General features: G+C 59.0%; 6 protein-coding genes across 6 annotated transcripts; 3 read left to right on the top strand and 3 right to left on the bottom strand.

Annotated features, from left to right (window-relative positions):
- Positions 1–398: 398 nt before the first annotated feature.
- SGD1 (suppressor of glycerol defect) lies at positions 399–2,945 on the bottom strand (the record flags this gene model as incomplete). The annotated part of the gene is made up of 1 exon (XM_028635087.1): positions 399–2,945. One exon carries the CDS (start codon positions 2,943–2,945, stop codon positions 399–401), a length of 2,547 nt encoding a protein of 848 aa, XP_028492329.1.
- Positions 2,946–3,280: 335 nt separating this feature from the next.
- Positions 3,281–3,844, top strand: D7B24_000838 (uncharacterized protein; the record flags this gene model as incomplete). Its single annotated transcript, XM_028635086.1, has 3 exons — positions 3,281–3,307; positions 3,370–3,448; positions 3,552–3,844. 3 exons carry the CDS (start codon positions 3,281–3,283, stop codon positions 3,842–3,844), a joined length of 399 nt encoding a protein of 132 aa, XP_028492328.1.
- Positions 3,845–5,533: 1,689 nt separating this feature from the next.
- On the bottom strand, positions 5,534–8,767 carry D7B24_000837 (uncharacterized protein; the record flags this gene model as incomplete). The annotated part of the gene is made up of 10 exons (XM_028635085.1): positions 5,534–5,824; positions 5,888–6,342; positions 6,417–6,468; positions 6,543–6,719; positions 6,782–6,875; positions 7,049–7,115; positions 7,181–7,526; positions 7,785–7,829; positions 8,227–8,352; positions 8,675–8,767. The coding sequence occupies 10 exons, from the start codon at positions 8,765–8,767 to the stop codon at positions 5,534–5,536; spliced, it is 1,746 nt and encodes a 581-aa protein (XP_028492327.1).
- A 3,307-nt stretch (positions 8,768–12,074) lies between these two features.
- On the top strand, positions 12,075–12,937 carry COQ9 (Ubiquinone biosynthesis protein coq9, mitochondrial; the record flags this gene model as incomplete). Its single annotated transcript, XM_028635084.1, has 2 exons — positions 12,075–12,494; positions 12,605–12,937. The coding sequence occupies 2 exons, from the start codon at positions 12,075–12,077 to the stop codon at positions 12,935–12,937; spliced, it is 753 nt and encodes a 250-aa protein (XP_028492326.1).
- A 404-nt stretch (positions 12,938–13,341) lies between these two features.
- On the bottom strand, positions 13,342–17,028 carry SMC6 (Structural maintenance of chromosomes protein 6; the record flags this gene model as incomplete). The annotated part of the gene is made up of 4 exons (XM_028635083.1): positions 13,342–13,384; positions 13,448–13,548; positions 13,614–16,865; positions 16,927–17,028. The coding sequence occupies 4 exons, from the start codon at positions 17,026–17,028 to the stop codon at positions 13,342–13,344; spliced, it is 3,498 nt and encodes a 1,165-aa protein (XP_028492325.1).
- Positions 17,029–17,750: 722 nt separating this feature from the next.
- On the top strand, positions 17,751–19,723 carry D7B24_000834 (uncharacterized protein; the record flags this gene model as incomplete). The annotated part of the gene is made up of 2 exons (XM_028635082.1): positions 17,751–17,982; positions 18,039–19,723. 2 exons carry the CDS (start codon positions 17,751–17,753, stop codon positions 19,721–19,723), a joined length of 1,917 nt encoding a protein of 638 aa, XP_028492324.1.
- Positions 19,724–19,926: the final 203 nt, after the last annotated feature.

The raw sequence follows: 19,926 nt of genomic DNA, 5'->3' as shown, positions 1-19,926 counted from the left end.
GGATCTCGAGGTTAGACACAACCACCAGTAGGTGTCTCGCTCGCTCAGGGACCCGCAAAAACGGCCGATGGAGAGCCTTCATTGGATCGGGACTGCGGCTGGTTTTTTTATTCCGTCCAATGGGACTTGGTTTGAGCAAACCGTTGGGAGGCAATTGAGGCGGGGGGTCCAAGGCTGGACCACCAACCCGACTCTACCCGTGCCAAAACCGCCTGACATTACCCTCCGGGCGGCGAAAGGCCATCTGGTGCATAGCCGATTACACATCCATAAAGATAGTGGTCATGAGCATCGTCACCAGTCTCCCATGGTCACGAGATGCGCATGACAAAACATATCCAATGCCTCCGGCCATGATGCTCTCGATTGAATACTTTGCCACTGTCTGGCTGACGGATCTATTCCTCTTCCCGCAGCTCTAGCTGTTCCAGCATGTCCTCGGCCTTTCTACACGCCTCTTTGACTCTGGCCGTCTCCTTCTTTCCATCGACCAGATCTGTTTTACGGACCTTCTTACGGAGAAAGTACCTCAAACTCCTTGCGAACTCCGGCGCCACGCCATTAGCGAATATTTTGCCGAGACTCGTCTCTATGTTTTTTGGGTCCTTCTTGATGCAGCCCTGGAGAACAGTGATGAGCATCACCTCCACAAACAAACCCGTCGTGTCCTTGACGTAAGCCATGTTTAGAGGTTTCAGTACGGTCAATGATACCGATGAGTCCATGACGAGGTTGCCGAACATCTTGGCCGTGTTGATGATTCGGCGGTTGTCCGTCATTTCCTCGTCTTCCTCTTCCGGTTCCTCTCCGAAGAGAGGTTCTCCAAGTCTGCGGAAGAATGTCCACAGGGTATCCTGGAAAGCATACTTGATCCTCGAATCACCGCAGAACTTGCTCGCGACCAGCGTATAGTACGGGTTGTAGTGCTGCTGGGCCCCGGAGCACTGGACCAGCACGTTGGAGACTTCCCGACGGTTGTACTTATTGAGACGCAGCTTCAATATCCGCAGGTAGGCATCGTTAAAGTCTGCTGCCGCGACAAGGGCGATGAAGATGGCGCGGCGTACGTCCGTGTTCATGCCCTGCTCGCGTGCGAGATCGGCGTAGTTCGGCATATCTAGTCCGTCATCCAATATCACATCATCGTCCGACGCCACCTCCGCCGAGCCGGCGGCGCCGGCGCTGGCTGCGGTCGGTTCGGCCTTCTTGCTATCGCCGCCCTGCCCAGCCCACTTGGCACCAACCAGCCACCACTTGCCCGACTTGTCTGCAGCCTGAATGTCATCAAGACCCATGCGGAGCGGTTCGGTGGCCTTGAGCTTTGATGTGTCCATCGTGCCGAGATGCTTCTTCATGCGCGTGACGTGCTCATGGAGGACCGCTAGATCCTGCGCGCCGGTCTTGAGCTTGTTGTTTTTGAGATCGCTGATCGTCTCAATCATGAACTTGGTTCGCACGGAGAGGTTTGCCTCGCCGATCTTGGCTACAGCTGGCCGAATGAGGCTGACGATATCCTTGAGCGCCAACGGGTCATCCTTCCGAAGCTGCGCCCCGACCAGTCGAACGATACGGAGCAAGATCTCAGCATTGAGCTCTGACAAGTCTTGGAGCAGGAATTTGATGTAGTCGAACAAAATCTTGCCCGACACGACCTTGAACTCGTACATCTCTGCCAGCACCGTGATCAAGTTTGATGTCTCCTTGGTCGGGGTGCGGGCCTCAGCAGCCATCTTTTCTGCCGCATCGTGCTCTCTCTGGAACCGTTCAACCACAGCTGTGACGAAATGGGCGGCAAAGTCGACACCAACGACCTTGTACAAGGCTGCTATGAACCCGGCAGAGAGAACCAAGAGTGTGTCTGGTTTGCTTGTCGCATCGCAGATTTGCGCCATCAGCAGGTCCGAAAGGATATCCGTGACAATGCCGCGTGGGTGTTCGCGGTAGATCTTCTCAATCTCTCCCACAATGGAGACAAGGTTCGCTTCGGTGACACGGTTCACAGGACCCTGGGTCTTTCTCCGAATCTGAGCCTCGAGATCCGCATCCTTGCCGAGTGCCTTGCGAAGGGACGGCGGTATGTACTTGCCAGCACTCTCGCCGCCAGCGGTAGCCGTGACTGGCGCGACGTACGGGTTCTCTCTGACTCTGGGCTTATTTTTTGTTGGTTCATCCGAGTCGGAGTCAAATCCGCCAAATGATCCTGCGTCGTCATCGTCGTCGTCGTCTTCTAGCAGGTCCGAGAGGCCGTCGTCCATGTCCGAATCGTCCTCGTCCGCCTCCCCTTCGCTCTCCACGGGTACTTCTGCCTTTGCCGCTTTCCTCCGTTTCTTGGCCAACCACTCGTCTGCCTCCCGCTTGGCTTTTGTTCTCTCGTCTCGCTCGCTGTCGTCTTCGGCTCCGTCACTGTCCAGCAGGGCGTCAAGGCCATCTTCGTGGAAGGACTTGGGCAGGGCCTTGCGACCCTTCTTGATGCCGAGTTTACGCTCGAGGTCTTCGATCTCGGCATCATCCTGCGCAAACTTGTCCTTCAACTTGCGCGACGTCTTGGCCGTCTTCGCGACCGGCGAGACCGGCTCGTCGTCGTCATCGTCGTCATCCTCCTCCACAGGGGCAATTCTCTTCCTCTTTCGCTGATTTGTGTCGCTGGCCGCTTTTGCGCCCTGCGCTCCCCGTTTCGTCGGAATGGTCGCAGCATGGCCGCCGTCCGAGTCGTCCTCGGAATCGTCCGGTTCTTGGCGAGACGGCCTGGGAGGTGCAGCTTTGACGGGTGGCCTTCGGGGTGCTGTCGGCCCCTGGCGCTTCTGTGATCGCTCGGCCTTGCGTTTGTCCCGTCGGTTTTGGCTCTGGCTCTTCCAGCGACTGTTGTCGCGCGGCGTTCCTTTGGGTTCTCCAGAGACTCCCATCTCCTTGAGGAGATTGCCCGGAAGGGCGAGCTTTGGCGGCATGTTTCGGTTTCCGATTCTCTCTGCAATCGAGGGGTGGTGTACAGTCTGCCGGGCGTATCGCCACTTTGCTGCTTGTTTGCTGCGACACCAGATGAACCTGGTCTTCTTCTTCTTCTTCTCTCCGACAACTTTTTAGCGGGGCCCTCCCCTCCACCCGAGTGGGCCTACGCTGTGCAGCCAGGATTGGGCGTCTCTGCCCCGCCGTACAACAGACCCACAGCGTACGGCATCGCGGGGTCCCAGGGCTTCCATGCGAATCAAGATCCCATCCTGGGGCTGCCCAAAGAGTTCAACCCCCGTCCACGTCCACGCCACCTTCCCAGCACGCTGTCACCATGGCGTCGCACCTGAGCAACGACGAGGTAAGAAACCGTCAGTCCCTCACGCGCGCGGCAAGACCACTGACATGCGCCCTCCGGCACAGTTCTTCGCCGGGCTCCACGAGCTGTTCAACCACCGCAAGGGCAAAGACCACGGTGCCATCTACCTCGTCCAGAAGAGGCGTACGTCCCCGCGTCCCCTGCTCCCGCGATCGCACCAGCCAGGCGCGATCGAGTCATCCTCTCCCCTCCCCTCCCCCCTCTTTCTGACGTCCCGACGATGCAGTCACCCACGGCCAAGACGCCGTCGCCGCGCCGACAGAAGAGGACCCCTTTCCCGACACGCACCCCTCGAAGCCGCTCCCCATCATCGTGAGGGCGACAAACGCCAAATCCAGCCGGAGCGACAAGAAAAAGGTCAAGCTCTCGACGATTGTCGAGCCCGGCGCCATTGACGACTTCTTCGCGCGCTACGCAGAGGTGTGCAAGACGGGCATGACGGCGCTGAAGCCGCGCGACAAGAGCAAGAAGAAGGCCAAGGCGAAGAAGAGAAAGGTCGGCGCGCCGGCGGCGCCCTGAGGGAACTGCCGTGTTGGAAGGCGGAGCGGGGAGGCGGGGAAGAGGGCGGATCTGCTGCTTGCTTGCTGCTGTTGCTGCTGCTGCTGCTGCCATGTGGACATAGAGATTTGCTTAGGATTTCTGGCTATTCAGTCCCAGACGAAATCATGAGGATACCCATTCTGACCAAGAAGGAGATAAAGCCTGTATGGGACTATTCGGGATGCGCAGTCTCTGCATAGCATGTTCAGCCGCTGCCCATCACCTGAGCTTCGGGTCGAGCTGGGCTGCCACATCCTCCTCGTACTCCTTGAGCATCGCCGCCAGCCCTACGCATGTTGCGCACTGCCTCCTCACCGGCGACTGTGGATCCCCAGCGTACATACAGAGGCTCTCCGGACACTCTGGGTCTGTCCCGTTCGGCTCGCCCTCGTCGCAGCTCGCCAGTCTTCTTCGTTGCTGCCACCTCATCTTGCACGTCGGACATCGATACGAGTGCACCTGGCACATGGTTTTCGCTGCTGCCACGGACAGGGCCTCGTCCACCTTGGATGGAACACTTGTCTGTGGAAATCAACTATATCCTGAAAGCCAAGTCGTTAATGTCTCGGTTGGATGTATTCGACTGGGTACAGGAAACAAAAATTGCTTTATGTTCCTGGAACGATCGACGAACTGGTCCGCGGTGATGGATGGCCACGCGGCGATCAGTCGGGCATAGACTTTTGAAGGACCGATGTTATCATATTGAACACGTTGGACCGGATCCTGAAACAGGCTGCGTACCACAGCTCCATGACATGTGCTATCAAACTAGGAGAGTGAATGAGCTGCCTGTGAGGGCCGTCGCCGGGCCGCCACGTCCATGCTCAAGAGCACGATGAATGACAGTGACAACATGTGAGCCATCCAATTCAGGGGTTAGAAACAACAGAAGCCCGCGCGAGCACGCATCTGGCAATGGCAGTGGATACATCTGCAACACCGAGGAGCGGATGTATTGTGCCTTCTCAGGCATGACGCGAGTCACAGCTCTCTCCATACCTAGGTAGGGAGGCTGGCCCAGTATCAGAACGGAACGCTGTGCGATGAAAACCTGCCGCCTCAGCAGTGGTCAAACCATTCTCCCCAGAAAGAAGCCGACCCGAGCAAAGAAGTGGCCCAGCAATTGAACTTTTGTGTCATCGGATCATCATCATCACCACGGTCATATCGCCAACATCACCCGCCAGAAGACGCTGCGCCGCGCCTTGCCAGTCACCGTGCCAGACCGTCGTCATGCGCCTTGACCATCCAAAACTCGCCATGTCCTACAACCTCCCGGATCAAAGTTCAACTGCTATTTGACGTACAATCTGGATTATCTCTCACTCAGTCGCCCCCCTCCCCGGCTCCACTATATGCCCTGCGACCGGAACCTGCGAAGGAAAAGAAAAGAAAAAGACAACATGCGCCGATAGTTTTTTTTTCTGCGTAGCTTCTTGAATGCCTGTGGACGACAGACACCATCACCCTAGATGGCCTCAATCAAGTCCATCGAGGCGTGTCCAGGCGTAACGAAGGCTATGGCTGTGCAACTATCATAAAGGTGGCCGTGGAGAAGCTAGGAAAATCGGGCCTTTCCCTGAGGGGGAAAGTCCCTTTGAGCTCACTTGTAGGCAGACAAGACAGACAAGGCAGTCTTGCGCAGCTGCGTTGGTGAGTAGCATCTTACATGATCTGGTCCTGGGTCAGGCCGGCATGGGCATCTGTATCCATGCTGTCGCCACCGGCACCGGGGGGGCTCAGGTATCTGACGAAACTCAGGCCCAGAGGGCGTCCACCATACTGGTATCCTTGGAACTTCTGGATGGCGGTGTCGGCCGTGTCAGCAGCATCAAACTGCACGACACCAGTGCCGCGCGAGCGACCGCTTGGCTCGTACTGGATCTCGGCCTTCTCAACCTTGCCGATGGTGGTGAAGAGCTCGACGAGATCCTCGTTGCTAGTGGACCAGGGAAGCTGCACGATTGATTAGCAAGTTTGGCAAGGTAGTTGGAGGTGATAGGCAGTCGGGCCACGTACGTTGCGCACGTAGATCACCTCGCTCTTGTCGGTGCCGGCAGTGGCGTAGTCGGTGAACGGGTTGGGGGGCACGGACGCGCCAGGGTTCACGCCGGGGCCGCCGGGCGCACCGCCGGCGTTGAAGCCTCCACCGAAACCACCGCGGCCACCGCCGAAGCCGCCGCCGAAGCCGCCACGCGGACCGCCGAAGCCGCCGCGACCGCCAAAGCCGCCGCCGAAGCCTCCGCGCATGCCGCCGCCGAAGCCGCCACGGCCGCCGAAGCCCATGGGTCCGCCAGCTCCAGCGAAACGGTCTTCGCGAACTTCCAGAAGGCGTCCTTGCCAATCGTAGCCATTGAACTGCTCAATGGCAATGCGAGCATCGTCAGGACTCTCGAACATGACGATACCGGTGCCCTTGGGGCGGCCATCAGGGCCAAGGTGGACATCGGCGCGAATCACAGCGCCGTTACGTGCTGGCAGCGGGAAACAATGTAAGTGCCTGTGCGAGGCTTTGGGGAACGCAAAGTGGGGACATTTTGGTACTCACCGGCCTGTCGGAACAGATCCTTGAGATCCTGCCATCCGACCGTGTAGGGCAGCTATAGTGTGCTGTCAGCAAACACGCGCAGGCATCAGGAGCGCCAGTGCTCGCCAAGGATCGGGGGACACATACGTTGGTGATGTAGATCTGACGGCCGCCGCCGCCGCCACCGCCGCCGCCGGCATTGAAACCACCGGGCCCACCAAAGCCACCAGGGTTCATGCCGCCGTGGCCGCCGGGGCCGCCAGGACCGCCGTAGCCACCACGGGTCGCAGTGGCGCCAATGAATCGGGGTTCCGCTTCGCGGTCCTACAGAAAGGTGAATGCATCAGCCGTCGATCATCGGTCGAACCAAGAGAGTGAAAACATACCTCGCGGACATAGATGAGTCGACCCATGAGGTTCTGGTTGCTGAGGGTTGCCACAGCGTTCTGGGCTTGTTCCCGTGTCGCGTATTCCACAATTCTGCGTTGAGGACCCCGTCAGTCTACTGTGCGTTGGCATGTCATGGGTTGGCGTGGCGAAACTTACCCGCATCCCTACAAACACCAATAGGCGCGCGCCCAACCCGTCAATCCAACGATTCCATCAAGGCCGGAGGGAGAAAAACCACAAAGGGAAAACCAGCCATAGACTACGTGTAAAAGCCCACCTTCGACATTCCATTAGGAAGTAGTAGCACATCGGCAAAGAGAACCTCTCCAGCTGCAGACATGAAAACCCTGGTCAGCCACTTGCTCGCCAGCAACAGACGCCTTGACGTGACCCACACTGTCTCATGAAGTCCTTGAGGTGATGCCATTTGACGTCGTAGGAGAGGTTGCCGACATAGACGCGGCGGTCCTGCTGGGAGCTGTCGCGAATGTTGCTCATCATCTGTTCGCGGGCGACGGCGCGTTCTTCGTAGGAGCGATGTTGCGGAGGACCTCCGTATCCGCCGGTGGATCCTCCGGCAGGTGCGCCCGTTCCAGACATGGGAGAGCGGTCTCGGCGTCCGCGGTAATCGTCTCCCCTGCTACGGGAGCGGCTACGGGGTGAGAAGGAGCGGCGCCTTGCTGTGGTGGAACGACCGGGGCTTCGCGAACGGCCTCGACGCGGAGATCGGGACCTCTCTCGCTAGTCTCAGTCAGCAAAGATGTGCTGGCTTGACTTGGTGTCCTTAGCAGTTCGCGAATTGTACAGAAAGACGTGGGCTGAGACTGGCGCCAACACGCCACAGCCCGAGGGCCGAGGGGGTGATTCAAGGGAAAGCGCAATCGTTGGCGGCGCGCAAGGCGGCTGTAGATCCGACCGAAGTGATCCGGTTTCTACGCCGGCCGTCTCACCTGGGGGGGGAAGGAGGGGGAGGAAAAGACAAGAGGTGGGCAGACTTACGGAACGATATGTGTCGTCGGTGTTGTCGGCTGTAAGGTAACGCGCCTGGTCAGAATATAGGCCTCGCAAATTTGATGTGAGACTGCTGTCGAGGAGGGCAGAAGAAAGCAAAGAAGGAGGACTGTGATGCCGCGGTAGGAATGAGGCCAGGTGAAAAGTAAGGCAAGGTGAGGTAGGCAAGCTGGCAAGATGTTGAAGGGGGTAGTACCAGTAGTAGTACCGGCGGCAACGGTTGGGGCCAAGGCAGGTCGAGGTAGCTGTAGAGGAGGGGTGCAGAATGGGGGAGAGGGGGGCGCAAACGGATAGGATGGAGTGTCAAGTGGGGCAGGGGCGGAAAGATATGCAGGTAGGGGGAGGGTGCGGTACTGGCGCAATTCGGGCCAGCGCAGACAGTTCGTTCCAGCCTCGTCCCTGCCTCCTCCACCTTTGCAGGCTCACTCACAGGCAGCAGCCACAGACCAGTCGGCCTGAAGAGCAGATGTGCCTTGGAGGGAATGGTGACGAAGGAGACGCGGGGGACGATGCAAATCATTGCACGTGTCCCCGCATGTGTCTCTTGGAATTTTTGCTGAAAGGGAAGTCGGAGGGAGAGGGGAGGAGATAGATGTGAGGTCAGGCATGCGTGCGACAAGGGAAGAGGACTTCAAGCCTGAATCCAGGGCAGGACCAAGCAAGCGAGTACGTGAGTAAGCTGTGATGAGAGCCCAAAGCCTGTGAGAACTGCTACCGCCGGCCGTGTTTGGCATTGGGCGCTGGGCCCGGCCGGACAGGACAAGAATGGTAAATGGTGAAATGGAAAGCAGCAGCTGTGTGAGATGACATGGGCGTGCGACTCCCGTGTCCAGTCACGACAGGAGGTAACGCGTCACCACGCAGCACACACCACACACCACGCGAGTGGCATCGGCGGCACCAAGCACGGCGCTCGCTGCTGCTGCACCGCCTGTACCGCAGAAGAGCGTGTTGCCAGACAAGCCGCGCATCCTGCCGTTACCGTTGCAGTGTGTGGTGGAGGAAGTCAGGCCATGCTGCCGCCGTCACGACAGACCACAAGCGCGGGCGGCCCTCTGGGTGGGTTTGACAGGCCAGGAGACAGCAGGTCGTAGGCAGCGTGTGATGGTGGTAGTGGTGGTGGTGGTGGTGGTCCAGCAGCGGATGGCTGACGGGGCGAGGGGATGGCGAGACCCGCGTGCAGGATCGGCAAGGCTGAATGAAGGGGGAAGGGGAGTCGAACAGATAGGACGAGGTGGCAGCTGGCAGGGTAGGTACTGGACAGAAAGGAAAAAAAAAAAAAGAGAGCATGCGTACCCATGGTGTATTACTCGTGAACGACAAGTAGGAAAAGGCCGAACTGCGTTGAAGGGTATCGACGAAAGCCTCAGCCGGGCTGCCAGGTTTGCAGGGTGCAGGTGCAGGTTTGGCTTGGGAGTTGATGGGGAAAGAGTTTTCGACGGGTTACAGAGGTCCCCGGATCGATTGGACAGTAGAGACCGTCGTCGTTGCGAAAGGGTATCGCGCGCCGTGCGTGTGTGCGTGCGGGAGAGAGTTGCTGGTACTACGCGTGACTGTAGGGAGGTTGAAGACTGGGCGCTTTTCCGTGACGTTGGACGAGAGGCAACGTGGAGTCGGAGGGTGAGTTGGTGGACGTCGCGCGAGCCCGGTGGAAAGGGCTGGGATGGACGGAGGAACGCGCGCGCCGAGGCTACCTGTCTAAGGTACTTTGAGGGGGGGGGGGGACGGGGACAATCAAGGAGGCCTGGGTCGGCTAAGTAAATACCTACCTAGGTACCGTAGCATAAAACTGACGCGCCTGGCAAGGATAGGCCGTGTTGTGTGGGCATCAGTCAGATTGGGGATTCTGGCGCGACGAATCAATAGGGCGCCAGTGGCTCGTGCGCAAAGTCTCCGTTCCCTCCCTGTACAGGCCTGAAAAGCACCTGGATCCTGGGCACCAATGCTCGCTCTCCAAGAGACGTACTCAGGCTGATTAGCTCTTACGTAGGCAGGTACGGGTACGTAGGTACGTAGGTACCGACCCAATGCCAGGCGCCTCCGCCTCTTTCTGAGCTTCTTTCTGAGGTGAGAAGTAAGTTTTTATGAATCGCTCAAAATGACAGGGAATGGAGAATGGACACAACGACAGCAGCAACGGCAAGGTGTGCTTTGCCGTTGATCGCTCACAGGCCAGACAGGGGATCATGAGAGCTCCCTCAAGCAGCCCCCAGTGCAGCAGCTACCTATAGTACAGCTGACCGGCAGAAGCAGGTGTGGAGAACAGATTGCAAGAAGAGACCAGACCAGATAGGGCCAGGCAAAGCAATCACGTCGCCTTTCCCCCTCCTCTCTGGTCGTCCCTCCTGGCTGTCGTGCTGCGCGTGCACACAGCCTGGTGAAAGTGGATACGTGTGCGCAAGAATAAGGCCACACCGCCAATGGCGTTGCTAGAACTGCCTCCATCCGTCTCCATTGTGACGGCATGTACATGAAGCGGTACGACCCTGGGCCAGCCTGACCTTCGGTGCTTGACCTTGGGCCTGTCTTGCCTTAGGCAGGAACGATGGGACGGGTAGGCACGAGTAGCGTTCCTTTGGTCAACGATGCTTTCTCGCGCTGCGCAGACAGACCTGGTACCAAGTCGTGGAGCCGAGAGAGAGAGAGAGAGAAGAGTGAACGTGCGTACGTCTCTTTGAACGCTTCCTCTTGGCAATTCTTGCACCCCCTCTTCATGCCCTCTCCCCCTCCCTTCCCCCCAGCTGGACGAACCAGCGACTTCGTGTACATGGTATGGCCCCCCGCCCTACCCGAGGTGTCGACCATGACGAATCCTCCTTAACACGACGGCACGTATTGAGGGAAAGACTACACGGGCAATGTCGACGTCAATGACCAATGGTATGATCATATCGGGTCCGACACGGGTATTGCAGGACAGCGTAGCCTAAACACCCGGATGGCGCAAGAGACCCCCCTAGATAAGACCCCCCACAGTAAGCTCAACAATGGGGCAGCAGGGGGTGAGTACGCAAGTGCGCAAGCTGAGAGACAGACAGTGAAGGAGTGAGAGGGAACTCAACGGCTCTGCTGAGGGATCGCTGGCCATGTCTGCACCCGTATCGCTAGTACATGTACCTGACGATCCGATCGTTTTCGCTTAGTACAATCGCCCCCTCCCCCCCCTCTCTGCATATACGACGATGTCTGGTGGTAGCCACGCTTCAGTCCCCCCCCCGGGATGTCCAACCTTGAAGGCGTGGTCCGACTGGCTCCCATCTTGGACAGCCTGGCGCGACTGCACATGCGGGCCGGCGCCACTGTATTTGGCATATCTACCAGGGATGTGAACAAGGGCACTGGAGGGGTTGGAGAGGAAGAGGGAAGAAGCGAGACGGAATGAGGTGACAAAATGGTGAAGAGGGGGGTCCAAGAGTGACCTGACACAACCTGCAGCCCCCGTCCCAAGTGCAGACATTGACCTGCACCTAGAGGTAGTTTGACACCTTCGGACTGACTGGGCAGTCAGTCCCCCCGGAGGACAGACATGGAAATGGGATGGCAGCAGAAGTTGCACCTCCTTGACAGGTCGAGAGAAATCGTGCGGGGTTCAACACCATGCATGATTCATCTTTCGCATCCAGCTTCATGCCGGCGCACACCGGGCAATGGCTGCGCCGGCGGAGGCCAGCCAACGACGTGCTGTGTAACCGCCTCATGCATGGCGGGCATGTATCTCGACTTGGTCTCGTCTTCGAGGACGCCCTGTGCCGGCTCGTGGGAGAATGCCGTTCGTACTCGGGCCACTGACCGGGTTCGGATTGAGACACAGGCTGCAGCGGGCACGAAGAGCCGCCAGCCTCCAACAGGGTCCCTTACAGAGCGAGCACGGCAGGGCCGCAGAAATGGCTGACGTGGTTGAGCTGATGTGATCCAATTGACAAAAGAACAAACCCGCGAGTTTCGCCGGCCCAGTTTGCCCTTGCCTCGTACCTAAATATACCTACATTGGATTACAAGATACTGGCACCACCAGGCCAGAGACGTCCATCTCAGGTGGTCCGTGCGCGCGGAGACCGGGACGGCCTGGACCCTTTCCACGTCGGCGCGCGGGTTCATCCGTGCGAACCACGCGAGTGGTTTGGTCATGGAAACTTCAACTCGACGACCAGCACCACTTTTCCGTCTCTGAGACCCCGAACAGGCTTGCAGAGCAAAGCTGCATACGACGTCTGACACTTCGCGGCTCTCGCCTTCCTTGCACGTCGACTTCCGTCGCCCATTCTGCCCGGATTCGCAATGGCGGCCCGCGTCCTGCGCCCCCGTGCCGTCCTTCACAGGCCCACCATCGCCGCCTTCTGCCGCCCCTACCACTCCTTCGACCATCCGGCGCCGAGCCAAGCCTTCACCAACTCAGAACACGCCCTCCTCTCCGCCGCATACGAACATGTCCCCGACCACGGCTTCTCCCACCAAGCGCTGGCCCTCGGCGCCAAGGACGCAGGCTACCCCGACATCAGCACCAGCATCCTCCCCGATGGCGCCTTCAGCTTGATCCGCTACCACCTCGTGACGCGGCGGGAGGACCTCGCCCGCACGAGCCAAACCCTCTGGGGCGACGAGAGCAGCGGCAGCACGGCGAGCGTCGCCGACAAGGTCGAGCGCTTGGCCTGGGAACGCCTGCTGGGCAACACCACCGTGATCCACCGCTGGCAAGAGGTACGGCGCGCGCGCGCGCTCTCGCTCCTTCTCCTCCAGCTCGGCACAGACGTCGTCGGGCGCCGAAAGGGGCTTTCTTTCGCTGACACGCAGACCTCCCCCCAATCTAGGCCCTCGCCGTCATGGCGCAACCATCCTACGTGCCGGCCTCCCTGAAGGAGCTCGCCCGCTTGGCCGACGACATCTGGTACCTGTCCGGGGACACGGCGGTCGACCCTACGTGGTACACGAAGCGGGGCTCGCTGGCCACCATCTACGCCTCGAGCGAGCTCTTCATGACGAACGACAGATCGGCCGGCTTCGCCGACACGCGCGAGTTCCTGCAGAGCAGGCTCGGTGAGGTCAAGGACGCCGGCTCTGTGCTTGGCGCCGTGGGCCAGTGGGTCGGCTTCACTGCGTCCGCGGGCGTCAATGTGCTCAGGAGCAAGGGCATGCGCATCTAAGGACTCGCTGCTGAAGATTTTTTTTGGGGGTGCTTCGCCCAAGTCATGGCAGACTGGTCTCTTCTTGGTCGCATTGCTCGTCCTCCCAATCCCGGAGGTTGCTGCTCGTTGCTCTCTATTCTAATCGTAGAGAGCCTCTCCCCATCTCTGCGATGGCGGCATCCCATGTACATCATGTAAACCCTCCCTATGTAAAGTACACGAGGCCCCACGGCCTTTTTCTAGAATGCGGCTTGGCAAAGCAGCCGTCTGATCCCAAAAGCAAAAGAAATAATATGACGCCTGATGTTGTCCCGGGATGGATCCGTCGCTGGGAAAAGCGAACGGTGAATACCGACCGAAAACGCCTTGCTCTTTCACTGCCGTCCAAATCCCTTCGCATATGCTCCTCGTTTCTGTTCCCATCACGTCATCTGCGGGAGCGTTCGTTGGCGCGGATCGGTCAAACTTGGGACGTGGCATGTTAGTCGGTGACAAAACAGTACAATGAGGGGTTTCAGCTGTGCTTACCGGATAATATTGACGTCCTTGCCCAACGAAGCCCGTCCCTCGATGGCGTTGGGGGTGATCATAATGTACTGACGGCTGACCGAGCGTCGAGCCGCATCAATCTGAAGGGAGGGGGGGCAAGTCAGCAAAACAGGCGCGCACTGGGGCGGATATTGTTCATTCTTACCAGCATCTTGGTGCTAATCGTTCGGTTGACGTTGTCCATGAAAACGTCGAATTCGTCGAGACATCGCAGCGGCGATCCCATGGCCTCCCAAATGGCCAGCAGCATACAGATGGACGAGAAGGACTTTTCGCCTCCAGACAATGTTTTTGTGCTCCGGCCGCCCGCGTTCTTGCGCGTCTCGTCGGGTTCCACAGACAGCTGCAGCTTTCGCTGCTTGTGGTCGAAGAGGATGTTTCCCCTGAACCCGCGCTCGCTGAGGAGGTATCGGAAGTTGATCCTCGAGTGCGCCGAGATGTGCTGCTGAAAGTGGCGCCACCTGACGAGTCGATCGGCCAGCGAGCGCTTCGCGTCCTGCTGGAAGCTTTGCTGCGACTCAAACTCCTGGGACGCCGCCAGGAAAGCGGCTTTGGCCTCGCGCAGCCGATCGTTGATCTGCTCGTCCGTGGCGCCGATGCGTTCCGCTCGCTGCTTGAGCTGTTTGCAAATCGCGTTGTACTTCTTCTCCAAGCTTGCGTAGTTCTCGCCCTCGTCGATTGCAACGCGGTTCGGGGACTGGGCCGAGGCGCCCTCGGTGCACTCGGCCACAGCTTGGGCCTGGTAGGCGCATTCTTGCTCGGCGCGGTGCTTGAGAGTCTCGGTCTCTGCCTGCGTGTCGTAGGCCGTGTTCTTGGCCACAACGGCCATCTGGCGGAGATCCCGGGCCTGCTGCAGCTTTCTGTCGACCTTGTTGAGCTGTGCCTCCAGATCCTTGATCTTCTCCTTTTCGTGGTTGAGCTTCCTCTTCTGCTCCTCGACTTCCTTGTTGAGCGAGTCTCGTTTGACGTGCAGTTCTCCGTACTGGGTGCCGTGATGCTCCTTGTCGAGTTCGGCCAGCTTGAGTTCTTCCTGGTATTGGGCTAGTCGTCCATCGGCACCTTCGTACTGGTCATTCTCTTCGTTGAGGTTCGTAATCTTGGCGGCAATTTTGGTGATGGCGGCCTCGAGCTTGTCGTTGGTTTGCCTCAACCGCGTCACCTGCTCGTGACAGCGCCTTCGAGCCGTCTCAAGTGTCGCTTTTTCCTTGCGCAGCTCCTGAAACTCGCCGTCGAGGAGTCGCAGCGTTTCTTCGTGCAGGCCAATCTGGGTCTCGACATCTGACTTCATGCGCGGGGCCCTCTTGAACTCGCTGACAGTACTCGTCGAAATGCCCGATGGCCTGACTTGAATACGGATACCTTGATTCCGCTTGCGGTCGTGGAGACTGAGACTGACAGACACATCGCGCGGCGGACCCTCGCTGCCGTACATGATGTCCTCGGCATCCTCTCTCCTCTCAACGAGGATGATCTTTTCGATCATGTAGTTGACGATGAGCTGATCGCGCACCCAGTCATTCTCGATCTTGAGAGCACGAAGAATCGTCAAGAACTGCTCATCCGGTTCCTTCAGCTTAGTGCCCGGAGGTAGGGGCTTTCCGATCGTGACTGGAACGTTCCGGATGCCGATCTGACGCATGAGTTCGACGAGACGTCGCTGGTCCTGCTTGTTCACGACCAGGAAGCTGTTGAGAAACTGGCCGAACGTTGTCTCGAGAATCGATGACCAGACAGGTTTGAGCAGTTGCATATGGAGTCCAACGGGACCTACGGGCCGTCTCTCGAACCCATCGTCTCGCTCAATGGCCTTGAGAAGCTGAGGGATCTTGGGATCGAAAGCCGCATAGGGCGATCGGTTGTTGCTTTGCAGGTTCTGGATGCGTCCTCTCGCATCCTGGACCTCTTTCCCCTTGGCATTCAGGCGTTTCTCGCATTGCGTGACGTGTTCAGCGGCAGCGTCGCTCTCCTTGACCAGAATGGGCAACTGCGCGCTGCCCTCGAGAATCTGGCGTTGCAAGCGAGCCTCCTCGGCGTTTGCCTCGTCGAGCTGTTCCTGCAATTTCTGGCGAGCACTTCCAGACTCTTCGCCGAGCCGTTGCTCTTCAGCTGCAATTTTTTCCTTCCAACTGGCAACGCTTGCCCTGGCGTTCTTGATTTGAGCGTGGGCTTCGCGTTCTTCGCGACGGTGATCTTCCAGTTTCGCTTTCGCCTCCTGGTACGCAGCCAAGGCCGCTTCCACCCCCTCCTCTTCCGACTCCTTCTCCCTTGACTTTTCCGCCACAGCAGCTTCGAGCTGCTCAATCTTTTCATCGCACGTCGTGAGTTGCCCCGTGGCCTTGTCAATGTTCCGCGCATCCTCGACGAGTTTCGAGGTGAGGGACTCCAGCTGCGCTTGTTGTTGCGCAAGACCACGCTCAGCATCCACAACCTGACACCAGGCCAGCTGCGTGCGGATTCGCTGGCCCTCTGCGCGCAAGCCAAGATTCGCCTCGACGGCCTGCTTGTCCTTCTTGGCCCTCTGGTATTTGACTTCCAGTTGGGCGGCATCATCCTTGAGCTTGACCAGCTTCTCCTCATGGCTGTCCAGCATTTCCGATATAAGTTTGTAGTTGTGGTCGAGCTGCTCCAGCTGGACGCCCTTGAAGAAATACTTGTACTTGACGGCGGGCGTGGCCGAGTTGAGGAACTGACGCGCATTGTCCTGGGATAGGACGTTCAGCGGATTGTCGACCTGCAGGCCCCAGTATTCTGTGATTTCGTCGATTTCGGCCTTCTTTGTGGAGATGGTCTTGCCGCGCTCGCTCTTCAGGCGGAAGCCGCTCGTGCCGGACCTCGAGAAGTGGCGCTCCACCCTGATCGTCTCGCCGTACAAGTCGGGCTGGTACGCATCCTGTCCCTGGTTCTTGATGCAGACGGTGATGACGGCCTGGTCGCGGCCCTCCTTGATGAAGCTCTTGAGGCTGCCTCCGCGGTTTGTGGAGCTCGCCTTGGCGCCTAGGCAGAGCGTGAGGGCGGTCAGGACAGCGCTCTTGCCGCTGCCGTTCTCGCCGACGATAAAGTTGATGAGGGGGCCGAGCTCGACGTAGAGGCGTTCATGGCACATGAAGTTGATGCACTCGACGTTTTCGATGATTCCATTCTCGGCTGCGCGGTTGTCACCGACCCGATGCGAGCGAGCGTTGATGGCTTGTGTCGCACGTTGGTCGTCTAGCTCTTCGTTCTCGAGATGGCGAAAGCCGCCGTCTCGCATAATCTCATATTGGGTTCGGGGAGGAGAGTCGCGGCCGTTGCGAGACTCTTCGCCGGCGCTTTGTTCGGACTCCTCGGACACGGCACTCGGTTCGCGCGGCGCTGTAGGCTTTACGGGGCGACCGACCGAAACGCGCACGCGTTTTCTCTGCAGACAGAAGTTAGCAAGGCGACGACCCCTGAGGCACATGATCGGGCAAGCCACTGACGGCGGCATCGTTGCTGAAGCTCGAGCTGGCCTGCTCCACGCCGGTGCCGTTTGCCGAGTCAAGGTTGCTGATGGCGCGATGCGATCGCTTCAAAGACGACATGGTCGGAGTCGTATGCCTATGCAGTTGCAGGCATGGTATGACGTGGCGGGGTAAGGGAGAGAGAGAGAGAGAGAGAGAGAGAGAGAGAGAGAGAGTAAGTGTCGGTAGAGTCGAGGTGTCGTGTTGATAAGTGGTAACGTACATAGGTGGTGCTATGGTATCCCGGCAGGTGAATGTGAGGCTCTGGCCCAAAAGTGTATAAAGTCGCGAAAGATGCTGGGTGAGCTCGACAGGGAACGCGACAGGTGCTATCGGTTTGTGGGGTCGACGCGCCGCCAGACAAAGGGCCACTTGGTGTATCCGCTACCTGGCAACAAGCTGCCTGGCAGAGGAAGCAGCTAGTACCAGGTACAGGTCTCGAACGACAGAAGCGCTAGCGCGTTTTTGACCACCCCGCCATCCGAAGCTGAATCACGACGGTACAAGGCAGAAAACGCCTTGGGAACCAGCCGACCCCCCGCTATCATGCATCCATGAACCACGGTGACAGGAGCTGTTGGTCAAATCAGGGCGCAAGACTTGCCGCACTCTGTCCTCCACCGTCTTAGTCTGTTGACGCTGCCGAAGATCCCAATCCATGGGGCAAGCTTGCAGACACAAGGCTATGGAAACACGGAGCTAGGCATTCTTCAGCGGGCCAACACACAAAGTCTCGATCTGAAGACACAGTCTAAGAAAAGTGCGTGCCAGGTCGTGTAGGGCGGCGAGCCAAGGGCCCCCCGATGGCAGACACCGGAAATCAGCAGAACCCTTTGGACGGGTTAGACAAACGTCTACCTGAGAATTGCGTCGAATACCTGCTGTTCCTCGTCGACCAAAATTCGACTGACCGCCGCAAGGAGCTTTCACAGCTTGAAGACGTTCGAAAAAATGCCCTGGCGTCAGCCAAAGACGTGGCAAGCGACTACATATGGCAACGAGGAGAATTCAGCCTTGAGGTGAAAAGTGACCAGGGTAAGGCATTGCGTCTGTCCGTCCCTGCAGTCCCCCATGGCTAACGCCGCCTCCAGGACTCGCCTACGTCCACGGCATCACAGATTACGGCGACTCTGTGGAAGATGAGTGGCTCATTGTCTTCCTGTTGAGGAAACTGAGTCTCGCCAACCCAAAACTCTGGATACGCATATTTGACAGCGACGGGGAGTTCCTCCTCATCGAAGCAGCCAATGTACTCCCAGCATGGCTCAACCCCGAGATGGATCGCAACCGCGCATGGCTGCACCAGGGAAAACTCCACATCATCCCCCTGAACGACAAGGGAAGCAACAAGATCCTCTCGCTACCGGATGCCCTGGCCCTCATCCGATCGAGCCCAAAGAGTCTCGTCCAGTCCGACCTCATCGATGCCGAAGCCTTCTACCGGCTCGAAAAGTACCCGGAGCAGATCGCCAATTCGCTCCACCACTCGCTCGTCACGATCCCGCGCAAGCTGGCCCTCGTCCTCCACGAAGCGCCCAAGGCCATGGCGCCCGCCGTCGAGGCCTTCTACCTACGTGACCCCATCGCCCTGCAACCCTTCCTCTCGTCATCCGCCGACCTCCACTTCCCGCCGCAAGACCTCGTCACCGTCAGCGCAACGTTCACGCGCGTCCTCTTCGCCCAGCTCCGCTCCCAGCGCTTCGACCTCCCGCAGCCGTGGGCGGACCTCGTCCAAAAGGCCCCCGACGACCAGGCCCGGCGCCGCCTCGACACGGGCGCCAAGCTCGCCTGCGGCTTCGACATGATGGTCAAACGCCTCGACAGGACGGACCTGCGCGCCGCGCGCGAGGTCGGCATCCTCCTCGACGATCTGCGCGAGGACGGCGACGCGGCGCTGCCGACGGACGACGAGATCAAGGCGTGGACCGACGCGGGCCGCGACGACGACGACGCCTGGCTCGACATCAACTACGAGGACTTTGAGCGTGAGCTCGACGGGAAGAGCGGCGGCGGCAGCAACAGCAACGGCCGCAAGCAGGACGGGGCCGCCAAGTCGGGCTTTGGCGACGCCACCGCCCAAGCGGACCTGCGGAAGCTCGTGTCGCGATTCGAGTCTTTCCTCAACGACGACGCTGCGGGCGTCGACGGCGCCGGAGACGACGACGATGACGAGATGGACCGCGACAACGACACGGACAGCCTGGGCTCGTGGGACGACGACAGCGAGGACGAGGACAAGGCGGTGAGCTTTGACGAGGAGGCGTTTGCCCGCATGATGAGGGAGATGATGGGCCTCCCGTCGACGGCGGAAGCCGAGGGGCCGCCGGCAGGCGTCCCCAGCAGCACCACCACCACCACGTCACGAAAAACGGCAACAATCGACCAAGACGACCAGGGCATCCGAGACCTGGCAGCGCAGTTCGAGGCGGAACTGAACGAACACGGGGCGCTCAAGCTGGACCCCACCCCCGACAAGAAGCTGGCGGCGCTAAAGGGAAAGGGGAAAGAAGAGGCGACACGGCTACGACCACGGCCGCCGCGGCAGGACGAGGAGGCGGAGGCGCCCGGGAGCGACGAGGACGAGAGCACGGATGGCGAGATGGACATTGACTACAACCTCGCCAAGAACCTGCTGGAGAGTTTCAAGGGGCAAGCCGGCATGGCCGGGCCTGCGGGCAACATGTTGGGCATGATGGGCATGCAGCTGCCGCGCGACGAAGACTTTGGCGATGATGATGTTAGTCATGCTGCCGGTGCGAAGAAGGCAGAAAAGTGAGAATAGGAGTCATCTAATCACAATTTTCGTCATGCTACCTAGACTACTCTGCGTCTCATCCTATCGCTTCCTCTATAAGTCCTTTCATTGATTTAAAAAAAAAAATATCCGTGCCCCCTTTTTCTTGATCGAGCATTCATCTCTCGCTGGGGGCAGGTCATCAGAATAGGGGTAAAATGTCAAGGCTCGTCATGTCATCGCTC

This window comes from Verticillium nonalfalfae (assembly GCF_003724135.2).
Source record: "Verticillium nonalfalfae strain VnAa140/NRRL 66861 chromosome Unknown scaffold_113, whole genome shotgun sequence".
Taxonomy (NCBI): domain Eukaryota; kingdom Fungi; phylum Ascomycota; class Sordariomycetes; order Glomerellales; family Plectosphaerellaceae; genus Verticillium; species Verticillium nonalfalfae.
This window is presented reverse-complemented; position numbering and strand designations above follow the sequence as displayed.